The sequence below is a fragment of the Pleurodeles waltl genome, chromosome 5 (genome assembly GCF_031143425.1).
Source record: "Pleurodeles waltl isolate 20211129_DDA chromosome 5, aPleWal1.hap1.20221129, whole genome shotgun sequence".
Classification (NCBI taxonomy): Eukaryota; Metazoa; Chordata; class Amphibia; order Caudata; family Salamandridae; genus Pleurodeles; species Pleurodeles waltl.
Genome location: NC_090444.1, coordinates 1798517800 through 1798529999, shown reverse-complemented (window position 1 = coordinate 1798529999; position 12200 = coordinate 1798517800). Strand labels below are relative to the sequence as shown.

General features: G+C 44.2%; 1 protein-coding gene across 1 annotated transcript in view; it reads right to left on the bottom strand.

Moving 5' to 3' along the window:
- XPO5 (exportin 5) overlaps window positions 1-12200 on the bottom strand; it is a 579115-nt gene that overhangs the window by 169508 nt on the left and 397407 nt on the right. The window contains exon 24 of the mRNA XM_069236247.1: window positions 3666-3763. Coding sequence (XP_069092348.1) covers window positions 3666-3763 — 98 coding nt within the window. The remainder of the gene's footprint in view (window positions 1-3665; window positions 3764-12200) is intronic.

Here is a 12200-nt window from a genome sequence, read left to right as displayed (position 1 = left end):
ATCCACTCCCCACCAGGATGACCTGTAAATCAGCATTCCAAAGCATGGGGCTTTAAAGAAGCCCATTGCCCTTGGTATGCAGATCTAGTTCCCCTCAAAAGAGGAAGTGCCAAGCCTGGACATGTGGGAAAATTAGTAGTCAGGGAGGCACACCCACCTCTCAGGTCAGCCCCAACCCTAAGGTGAGCTGTCTGTGGACACAACTTATGAATGTCTGCCATTTTGGTGATGGCAGAACTAGAACCTCTGGATTATGCCCAATTCCTACAGGAAGTGGTCATATGGGGGCATAGAGACCCCAGGCATAAGTAGCCTATTGGCTACTACCCTACACTCCCCAAAACACCCCTGGTTTCATTATTTGGGGAGCCCCTGGCACCAGGAAATCAGATCTTGCTGACCTTAAGAGACGGACACTCCAGAGACGCAAAAGGCAAGAACTGAAGATTAGTGACAGACACGGCACCAACCTGCCTACTGACCGACAATTACGAGAAAGCGCCTCGTCCTGCAGCCCAGCACAAGGAACTCCTGTGAAGTAGCAGAGCTGCTTCCCTGCATCCTTGCCGGCACCCAAGAGACACTGAAGAGGACTCTGATCCACCAACACCAGATGCTGAAGAGCACCAGCCTGCGCTGAAGGGGGCAAACGGTGCCAGCGTGATCCCCAGCCTCTCCAGAGACAAAGACCATTGTAGGTTTCCCCATTGCAACCTTCACATGGACGCCAGCACCTTCTTTGTGCAGGCCCCAATCTATCACGAGAGACCTGGAGATTAAGACCCGACGCCTCAGCACCCGTCCGCCCCAGACCAAGGAGCAGAGAACCAAAGGCGTCCCCAAGTGTCTCCACCTTGTGAGAACTGACCCACTTGTTGACTTGGTCGGACTAGACCCCCAGTATACACTTGCAGCATCTCACTGCAGGCTTCTCTACTATGACCGCTCGGGACCAGATGCCTAAGGACATCCCTATACCTGGGCACCCTGGCCACAGGAGAAGAGGACCAAATTTGTCCCGAGGACTCACAATGTAAACACACTTGTTGGTTCACTTCGACTGGACCTACCAGTCTATGCCTGCAGTGCCTTTCTCACCGGCCCAATCCCCATTGACAATTAACTACACAGCTGCACCCGGCCTCCGCAGCACTGCCAGAGATGACCTGTTGGTGTGGCTAGGATCCTACACCATACTCACCTTAAGTTTGGAAAATTGGTCCTGTAAGTCACTGCTGAGTAACTGTTTGTCGTAACTGTTTTTTCTCCATAGGATAACATTACAGCTTCAGGAAATTGCACTGTCTTCTTTTCAAACCTATAAAGATTTTTCCAGCAAAACATACTTACCTGGTTGTGTCGATTCTGGTGCCGAAACCTATATAAAGGTTATTGTTATTTTTGTAAATTGGTGTGGATCACCTTATTGAGTCGTGTGTCTTATTTAGTGACTGTGTCTATGGTAAATGTCTAACACTTTTCTCCGATAAGCCTTAGGCTGCTCGACCACAGCAACCCAAAAAAGAGCACCTTGGGATTGCTAGAGCCAGCCCCTGTTCACTAGTAAGGAAACCTCTTTGGTCTCTTAGCACAGTATATCTCATTTTAAAGAGCGAGTGCCCTACTTTAGTGAAAAATAAAAATTGCCAGTCACCGTTTTGTGATGTCTGGCCACCTACCTATTCACCAGTAAGCAAGAAAAGAGATTTGACCACCCAAGTCTCCATTAAGGTATCAGTAGGGGCCTAGTTGAAAGAGACATGGGCTCAGATGTGGCTAGCCTAAGCTGCAAGATTTCTGTATGGACAGTCTTGGTCTCAAGAGGGAAGTTGCAAGCCCTTCCTGTGCCCCACCTCTCTCTCCACCCTGGAAAATCCACAGGTGAAGCTGCCAGACTTCCAGTGAAGGAGCTGCCATCATTGTCAAAGCAGAAGTCTGTTCTCAGCCCAGAGGCCACACTTGTCAGATAAGCACTGCTGTATGATCCCAGTCCAGAGGTCAGAACTGTCTGCAACTAGGCACCTGAAAGCCCTTGGCTCAGAGGCTACATCAGCCAGGACTCATGCAAGTAGGCCTGCCATCCTGTTCACTTGCCATGGTTTGAGTCCTGAGTGAAGCCACTTCTGTGGTCCCACGTAATCAGAGTCGCTAGTCTAAGTGCCAGTCAGGAGAAGGCCCACCAAAGCCGCACAACCACAGCAAATTGAGCAGCTAACTGACACTAGACACAAAAAGACCGATCTAGAAAAGCAGACCAAGTCCTGCAGAGGGAACATTGGCTGTTACTTATGCCTTACTATGCTTGGCAAGAAGTCCAATACGAGGCTCCTATGGCATTAGGGTCTTTCTGAAAGCTGGGAAAGGGGCAATGTCAGCAGAATAAAACCTTTTGTGGATGACATTCTAAGGGGAAAATACAATCAATATCTTGCACAGCAACTTTTCCCATTTTTGACAAAAACATAAATGTAACACACTTGTCCACTGTTTTTTGGTTCCCTGAAGGGAAACCCACAAACCCTAGGTACCTTCAGAATCCCCAACGTATAAAGGGAAAATGGCCTTACATCCTAACATTTTCTTTTTGCAATGCCACTCAAAATGGAACTCTTGTTAATAAACTGTATCACACTCCCTATACGGTGGGATGGGATGAGTATGTGAGAGTGTAGAGTGAATAAGATTTGGAAGGCAAACAGGCCTAGGTCATGTTTATCCCTGGTGGGGAGCAGAAAGCACATGTAGCAGCACAGTAGCCAGAGTCTGGGCAGATAGCAGTGTTCTGACATCAGCAGGCATGTTACAAGGAGAGATATGCAGCCACAAAAGAGTAACCAACTGCGTGTTAAGGGGCATGGCCTACTGAGTCATCAATTTCAGTATCCACTACAGAGAGGACTCCAACTTTACTGTATTCACCAAGAAGCAGCAAAAAAGTATTGGATGTGGTTGATGAGCTCAATAACAGCTTTTGAGAGGAAGGTTAAGGTCGTTTTGCTTTAGCCAAAGATTTCATAGCCCACTGCCACTTTGATATGAAACTATCCAGGAAAGTAGCAAAATGCAAAGACAACCTCCATCTTTAAAACTTATTATTCATGCATTCTGACTGAGAAGCAAAATTGTATGAGCTTAGAATATGAGAAGTGGTATAGCAAAACTGATGCTTGATGAATGCTCCACTTAGCTCTACAACAGAGATCTGGAACTGGATACTCTTTTGTTAATATAATGCACAAAAACAACAATGGCCTGACTCTCACAGACCACATGAATAACCATTTAGCAACAAAAGATGTATGTGCTGGTTTTGCAAAAGGGCAGCAACATAAAATGTTGAGAGCCAACACTAAACTCCTTTTATGATAGACCATGTTTGAAAGTCCAAAGACTTAGGACAATGCTTGGCTGCCAACCAGAAAACACTGCTGTGCACATCACTCCCAGTGATGAGGCCTGCATGGTGCTGGCTAACGAAATACACATTTGCACTTCTTGAATATTTACATTTTTCATTCTGAAATCTGAGATAAATATTAGAAACCAATCCACTTACTAAAGGGTCTTTCTACACTTAAGAGGTTATGGCTTTAAAATAAACTAATCACACCTCAGTTCCCGGGTGTCTAGTAAATGCTTTGAAGCAGCTGAAGGTTGTTGCTTACCAGATGGAGGTAACTGAAAAGTGGTCCAAGAATCGGAGACACGAGGCTTTTATGGTACTCAGGTGGGCAGTGGAGGACAAGAGACTTCACAAAGACACGTTAAAAGAGGTGTTAAGAAAAACATGTTATGATGCCTGCTGGCTAAACAAAAGGAACACGATCAGGAACTGAACTGTAACTTAACAAAATCTGATTTAATAAGAATTTATCAGCAGACAAACATTTATTGCGGTCCTTCTGGACAATCAGCAAGACTTTATTGTGGTTTTTTTTTTTAAACGAGGGGAAGGGAAATAATGTTCTGAATACAATCAAGTGAAATTTTTCTAGGCCAATCACAAGTAGATAACTATTAGCAATCACAATTTAAAATCAACATCCATATATTTCACACAAACATTCAAAAATAAAGTTACATTTACTTGCTTGTAATCTACTTCATCATGGATGGGAAACATCACTTACAATGCAGTAAATGCAACAAAATGCATTTACCACAATGCCTTTACAACACATTAGCGTTTACCAAGCACAGCTTTACCACACATGCCTTTACCACGAATATACCTTTACAACGCATGTCTTTACAACAAATTTTGCTGTAAAGGCATGAATGGTAAAGGTGTGTGCGTGGTAAAGGTTTTAAATTTAAGTATTAAGTGGGTTGAGTGATATGGATAATGTCACTTACCCAGTGTACATCTGTTCGTGGCATGAGTCGCTGCTGATTCACATGCTGTGCACAGTCCGCTGTCTGGTGTTGGGCTCGGAGTGTTACAAGTTGTTTTTCTTCGAAGAAGTCTTTTCGAGTCACGAGACCGAGGGACTCCTCCCACTTCGATTCCATTGCGCATGGGCGTCGACTCCATCTTAGATTGTTTTCCCCGCAGAGGGTGAGGTAGGAGTTGTGTATGTTAGTAATAGTGCCCATGCAATGGAATGAATACGTATGTACATAATAAAGGTTAAAGTAATATATTTACAAATGTACAAATGTTGAAGATCTACTTCTAAACCGCTACAGGCTCCCGGGGAGGCGGGTGGGCGCATGTGAATCTGCAGCGACTCATGCCACGAACAGATGTACACTGGCTAAGTGACATTTTCCGTTCGATGGCATGTGTAGCTGCAGATACACATGCTGTGCACCGACTAGTAAGCAGTTATCTCCCCAAAAGCGGTGGTTCAGCCTGTAGGAGTTGAAGTAGTTTGAAATAATGTTCTTAGTACAGCCTGACCTACTGTGGCTTGTTGTGCAGTTAACACATCTACACAGTAGTGCTTGGTAAATGTATGAGGCGTAGACCGTGTTGCTGCCTTACATATTTCGTTAATTGGAATATTTCCTAGAAAGGCCATGGTAGCCCCTTTTTTTCTGGTTGAGTGTGCCTTTGGTGTAATAGGCAGCTCTCTCTTTGCTTTAAGATAGCAGGTTTGAATACACTTAACTATCCACCTAGCAATGCCTTGTTTTGAAATTGGATTTCCTGTATGAGGTTTTTGAAAGACAATAAATAGTTGTTTTGTTTTTCTAATTAGTTTCGTTCTGTCAATGTAGTACATTAGTGCTCTTTTGATGTCTAATGTATGTAGTGCTCTTTCAGCGACAGAATCTGGTTGTGGGAAGAACACTGGTAATTCTACTGTTTGATTTAAGTGGAACGGTGAGATAACCTTTGGTAAAAATTTAGGATTTGTTCTTAGAACGACTTTATTTTTATGTATCTGAATAAATGGTTCTTGTATGGTAATGAAAATGTCACTTACCCAGTGTACATCTGTTCGTGGCATTAGTCGCTGCAGATTCACATGTTTAGCACAGTCCGCTGCCTGGTGTTGGGCTCGGAGTATTACAAGTTGTTTTTCTTCGAAGAAGTCTTTTTTGGTCACGGGACCGAAGGACTCCTCCTTCTTCGGCTCCATTGCGCATGGGCGTCGACTCCATCTTAGATTGTTTTCCCCGCAGAGGGTGAGGATGGAGTTGTTTGCTATAAATAGTGCCCATGCAATGGAGTGAATACGTATGTATATAAAAGGTTTATAATAATTATTTACAAATATACAAATGTTTAAGATTTAAGATTTACTTCTAAACGGCTACAGGCTTCCCGGGGAGGCGGGAGGGCACATGTGAATCTGCAGCGACTAATGCCACGAACAGATGTACACTGGGTAAGTGACATTTTCAGTTCGATGGCATATGTTGCTGCAGATACACATGTTTAGCATAGACTATAAAGCAGTTACCTCCCCTAAAAGCGGTGGTTTAGCCTGTAGGAGTTGAAGTAGTTTGGAATAATGTTCTTAGTACAGCTTGGCCCACTGTAGCTTGTTGTGCATTTAGTACGTCTACACAGTAGTGTTTAGTAAATGTATGAGGCGTAGACCAGGTTGCAGCCTTACATATTTCGCTCATAGGAATGTTTCCTAGAAAGGCCATTGTAGCACCTTTCTTTCTGGTTGAGTGTGCCTTTGGTGTAATAGGCAATTCTCTCTTGGCTTTAAGATAGCATGTTTGAATACATCTGACTATCCATCTAGCAATGCCTTGTTTAGAGATTGGATTTCCTATGTGTGGTTTTTGAAAAGCTATGAACAGTTGTTTTGTTTTCCTGATTAGCTTTGTTCTGTCAATGTAGTACATTAGTGCTCTTTTGATGTCTAATGTATGTAGTGCCCTTTCAGCCACGGAATCTGGCTGTGGGAAGAACACTGGTAATTCTACTGTTTGATTTAAATGGAATGGTGAGATGACTTTTGGTAGAAATTTTGGATTTGTTCTTAGAACTATTTTATTTTTGTGTATTTGAATAAATGGTTCTTGTATGGTAAATGCCTGTATTTCACTTACTCTTCTGAGGGATGTGATTGCAATGAGAAATGCGACTTTCCACGTTAGATATTGCATTTCACAGGAATGCATGGGTTCGAAAGGTGGACCCATGAGTCTTGTTAAGACGATGTTAAGGTTCCATGAAGGAACTGGTGGTGTTCTTGGAGGTATAATTCTTTTTAGCCCTTCCATGAATGCTTTAATAACTGGTATTCTAAATAGAGACGATGAATGAGTAGTTTGTAGGTAAGCAGATATTGCTGCGAGGTGTATTTTTATAGATGAAAAAGCGAGGTTTGCTTTTTGCAAATGTAGTAAGTATCCCACTATGTCCTTTGTAGAGGCATGCAATGGTTGGATTTGATTGGTATGGCAGTAGCAAACAAATCTTTTCCACTTAGATGCATAGCAGTGTCTAGTGGAAGCTTTTCTAGCTTGTTTTATGACCTCCATACATTCTTGTGTGAGGTCTAAGTGTCCGAATTCTAGGATTTCAGGAGCCAAATTGCTAGATTCAATGATGCTGGGTTTGGATGCCTGATCTGTTGTTTGTGTTGTGTTAACAGATCTGGTCTGTTGGGTAGTTTGACATGCGGTACTAGTGAAAAGTCTAGTAGAGTTGTGTACCAAGGTTGTCTTGCCCATGTGGGTGCTATTAGTATGAGTTTGAGTTGGTTTTGACTCAACTTGTTTACTAGATATGGAAGGAGAGGGAGAGGGGGAAAAGCGTATGCAAATATCCCTGACCAACTCATCCATAGAGCATTGCCTTGTGATTCGCGGTGTGGGTACCTGGATGCGAAGTTTTGGCATTTTGCGTTTTCTTTTGTTGCGAACAAATCTATCTGGGGTGTTCCCCAAATTTGAAAGTATTTGTTCAGAATTTGGGGGTGAATTTCCCATTCGTGGACTTGTTGGTGGTCTCGCGAAAGGTTGTCTGCTAGTTGGTTTTGGATCCCTGGAATAAATTGTGCTATTAGGCGAATGTTGTTGTGAATCGCCCACTGCCATATTTTTTGTGTTAGGAGGCACAATTGTGTTGAGTGTGTTCCTCCTTGTTTGTTTAAATAATACATTGTTGTCATGTTGTCTGTTTTGACAAGAATGTATTTGTGTGTTATTATGGGTTGAAAGGCTTTTAACGCTAGAAATACTGCTAACAGTTCTAGGTAATTGATATGAAATTTTGTTTGGTGTACATCCCATTGTCCTTGAATGCTGTGGTGATTGAGGTGTGCTCCCCACCCTGTCATGGAAGCATCTGTTGTTATAACGTATTGAGGCACTGGGTCCTGAAATGTCCGCCCTTTGTTTAAATTGTTGCTGTTCCACCATAGAAGCGAGAGGTATGTTTGGCGGTCTACCAACACCAGATTTTGAAGTTGACCCTGTGCCTGTGACCATTGTGATGCTAGGCACTGTTGTAAGGGTCGCATGTGTAGTCTTGCGTTTGGGACAATGGCTATGCATGATGACATCATGCCTAGAAGTTTTAGCACCAATTTTGCTTGTATTTTTTGGTTTGGAAACATAGCACTTATTACTTTGTGGAATGCTTGCACTCTTTGTGGACTTGGAGTGGCAATTCCTTTTGATGTGTTGATGGTTGCTCCTAGATATTGTTGTGTCTGACACGGTTCGAGGTATGATTTTGTATAGTTGATGGAGAAACCCAGTTTGTGAAGGGTTTGTATGACATATGTGGTGTCGTTTGTGCACTTCTTTACTGTATTGGTCTTGATTAGCCAATCGTCCAGGTAGGGAAACACGTGTATCTGTTGTCTTCTGATATGTGCTGCTACTACTGCTAGACATTTTGTGAACACTCTTGGTGCAGTTGTTATTCCGAATGGTAAGACTTTGAATTGGTAATGTATTCCTTTGAATACGAACCTTAGGTACTTTCTGTGAGAAGGGTGTATCGGTATATGAAAGTAAGCATCTTTTAGGTCTAATGTGGTCATGTAATCCTGCTGTTTGAGCAGTGGAATGATGTCTTGTAGTGTGACCATGTGGAAGTGGTCTGATATGATGTAGGTATTTAGTGTCCTGAGATCTAATATTGGTCTTAATGTTTTGTCTTTTTTTGGAATTAGAAAGTACAGGGAGTAAACTCCTGTGTTTTTTTGTTGTACTGGTACTAGCTCTATTGCATCCTTTTGCAGTAGTGCTTGAACTTCTAGTCCTAAAAGTTCTAAATGTTGTGGTGACATTTTGCGTGTTTTTGGAGGGATGTTTGGTGGGAATGTGTGGAATTTTATGCAATATCCATGTTGGATTATTGCTAATACCCAATTGTCCGTTGTAATCTGTTGCCAAGATTGGTAGAATTGGCTTAGTCTTCCCCCCACTGGTGTTGAGTGAAGGGGTTGTGTGACTTGAAAGTCACTGTTTAGGTGGAGGTGTTTTTGGAGTTTGGAATCTTCCCCTACTCCTTGGGAATTGACCCCCTCTATATCCCCTGAAACCTCCCCTTTGGAATGAACCCTGATATGGTGTGGTTCTTGTTTGTTGGCTGGTGGTGTCTGTGGGTTGGCCACGAAACCCCCCTCTAAATGGTGTTTTTCTAAAAGAGCCTCTGCTCTGCGGGGAGTAGAGTGCGCCCATGGCTTTGGCCGTGTCTGTGTCCTTTTTAAGTTTTCCAATGGCTGTGTCCACTTCAGGGCCAAAAAGTTGTTTCTCGTTGAAGGGCATATTAAGGACAGCCTGCTGGATTTCAGGTTTGAAGCCTGAAGTGCGTAGCCAAGCGTGTCTCCTTATGGTGACAGCAGTGTTGACTGTTCTTGAGCGGATTTGATTGTTTGAGATCGTTTGTCCCTCTTCAACTATTTGCTGCGCCCTTTTTTGGTATTCCTGGGGAAGATGGTCTACGAGAAGTTGCATCTCGTCCCAGTGTGCGCGGTCATATCTGGCCAGCAGCGCTTGTGAATTTGCGATGCGCCACTGGTTGGCTGCCTGTGATGCTACTCTTTTTCCTGCCGCATCAAATTTTCGGCTTTCTTTGTCCGGAGGTGGGGCGTCGCCAGATGTATGGGAATTTGCTCTCTTGCGAGCTGCCCCTACTACCACGGAGTCAGGTGGTAACTGCGAAGTAATAAACACTGGGTCTGTGGGTGGTGGTTTGTATTTCTTATCCACCCTTGGGGTGATGGCTCTTGATTTTACGGGCTCTTCAAAAATTTGTTTTGCGTGCCGTAACATCCCTGGTAGCATTGGGAGACATTGATATTGGCTGTGTGTAGCCGAGAGGGTGTTAAATAAAAAATCATCCTCTATAGGATCGGAATGCAGTTGGACATTGTGGAATTCTGCTGCCCTAGCCACCAGTTGCGAGTATGAGGTACTGTCCTCTGGCGGTGACGGCTTTGTGGGGTATGAATCGGGATCATTGTCCGGCACTGGGGTGTCATACAGGTCCCAAGCGTCTTGATCCTGATCGTCATGACTTATGGTAGTTTGCGCTGGTGAGTGCATTTGTGGCGGTGTTTGTGCCGGCGATGCCTGTGGTGGAGAGGGCGGAGGCGTGACTTTTTTAACCACTTTGACTTGTGGTTGTGCGTCATCCTTTGGAAGTCCGATCCTTCTTTTCCTCATTATTGGGGGAAGGGTTGATATCTTCCCTGTGTCTTGCTGGATGTACAGTCTCTTTTGTGTGTAGTCCGATTCTACACTTTGGAGCTCTTGTCCAAATCTGTGCATCTGGCCACTTATTCCTTGTTCCTCTGTGTAGGATGAAGGTGTGGAACTTTTCGGCGCCGAGAGATCTTTTTTCGGCTTCGGCGCCGACAGGATTTTTGTGGCTTTCGGCAGTGTGTCTCGATGCCGATGTTTTTCGGTGCCGGCATCTTGCTTTTGCCTCTCGGCGCCGCTATCTCGGCTCCGAGGTTGCTCCATGGCGGTCCCTCGACCGGAATCGGGTGTCTTCGCTATGGGCGTGCCCTTTTTCGGCGCCTTCGACGGCTCGCCGGTTTTATGGGTCGAGCCATGGCCTGTTGGCAGTGGCGTCCCCTGGGCTTTTGTCTTCTCAATGGTTTTACTTTTCGACGTCTTACTCACTGTTTGTAGCTGTTCTTCGACGTCGGAGTCTCCGGATTCTGATTCCGGAACCGAGAATGTTTCCTCTTCCTCGTCGAAACGTTGTTTTGTCGGCGTAGAAGCCATTTGAAGACGCCTGGCTCTTCGGTCCTGGAGTGTTTTTCTGGACCGGAAGGCTCGACAGGCCTCACAGGTATCCTCCTTGTGCTCGGGGGACAAGCACAAGTTACAGACCAAGTGCTGATCTGTATAAGGATACTTACTGTGACATTTTGGGCAGAAACGAAACGGGGTCCGTTCCATCGGCTTCGATGTCGCACGCGGTCGGGCCGACCAGGCCCCGATGGGGGATCGAAACTACCCCAAAGTCTTCCGATGATCGGTGTCGATATACCTAACTATCCCGATACCGAACGGAACAATACCGACGCTTTCTTCCGAGATTCTGACTAACTTTCCGAACCGAAACACGGAGCGAAAAGGAATACGTCCGAACCCGACAGCGGAAAAAAACAATCTAAGATGGAGTCGACGCCCATGCGCAATGGAGCCGAAGAAGGAGGAGTCCTTCGGTCCCGTGACCAAAAAAGACTTCTTCGAAGAAAAACAACTTGTAATACTCCGAGCCCAACACCAGGCAGCGGACTGTGCTAAACATGTGTATCTGCAGCAACATATGCCATCGAACATGCTTGAATCTCGCTCACTCTTCTTAGAGATGTGATGGCAATCAAAAATGCAACTTTCCACGTTAAGTATTGCATTTCACAAGAATGCATGGGCTCGAAAGGTGGACCCATGAGTCTTGTTAAGACAATGTTGAGGTTCCATGAAGGAACAGGTGGTGTTCTTGGTGGTATGATTCTCTTTAAGCCTTCCATAAACGCTTTAATGACTGTTATTCTAAATAGTGAAGTTGAATGAGTAATTTGTAGGTAAGCGGATATTGCGGTGAGATGTATTTTTATGGAAGAGAAAGCTAGATTTGATTTTTGCAAATGTAGTAAATATCCTACTATATCCTTTGGAGATGCGTGTAATGGCTGAATTCGATTATTCTGGCAGTAATACACGAATCTTTTCCACTTGTTTGCGTAGCAGTGTCTAGTGGTAGGTTTCCTAGCTTGTTTTATGACTTCCATACATTCTTGTGTGAGGTGCAAGTGTCCGAATTCTAGGATTTCAGGAGCCAAATTGCTAGATTCAAAGATGCTGGATTTGGATGTCTGATCTGTTGTTTGTGTTGTGTTAACAGATCTGGTTTGTTGGGTAGTTTGACATGAGGTACTACTGACAGGTCTAGTAGTGTCGTGTACCAAGGTTGCCTCGCCCATGTTGGTGCTATTAGTATGAGTTTGAGTTTGTTTTGACTCAACCTGTTTACTACATATGGAATGAGAGGGAGAGGGGGAAAAGTGTATGCAAAGATCCCTGACCAGTTCATCCATAGAGCATTGCCTTGGGATTGACCTTGTGGGTACCTGGATGCGAAGTTTTGGCATTTTGAGTTTTCCTTTGTTGCAAATAGATCTATTTGAGGTGTTCCCCAAATTTGAAAGTAATTGTTTAGTATTTGGGGGTGAATTTCCCATTTGTGGGTTTGTTGGTGATCTCGAGAGAGATTAACCAGTCGTCTAAGTACGGGAACACATGTATTTGCTGCCTTC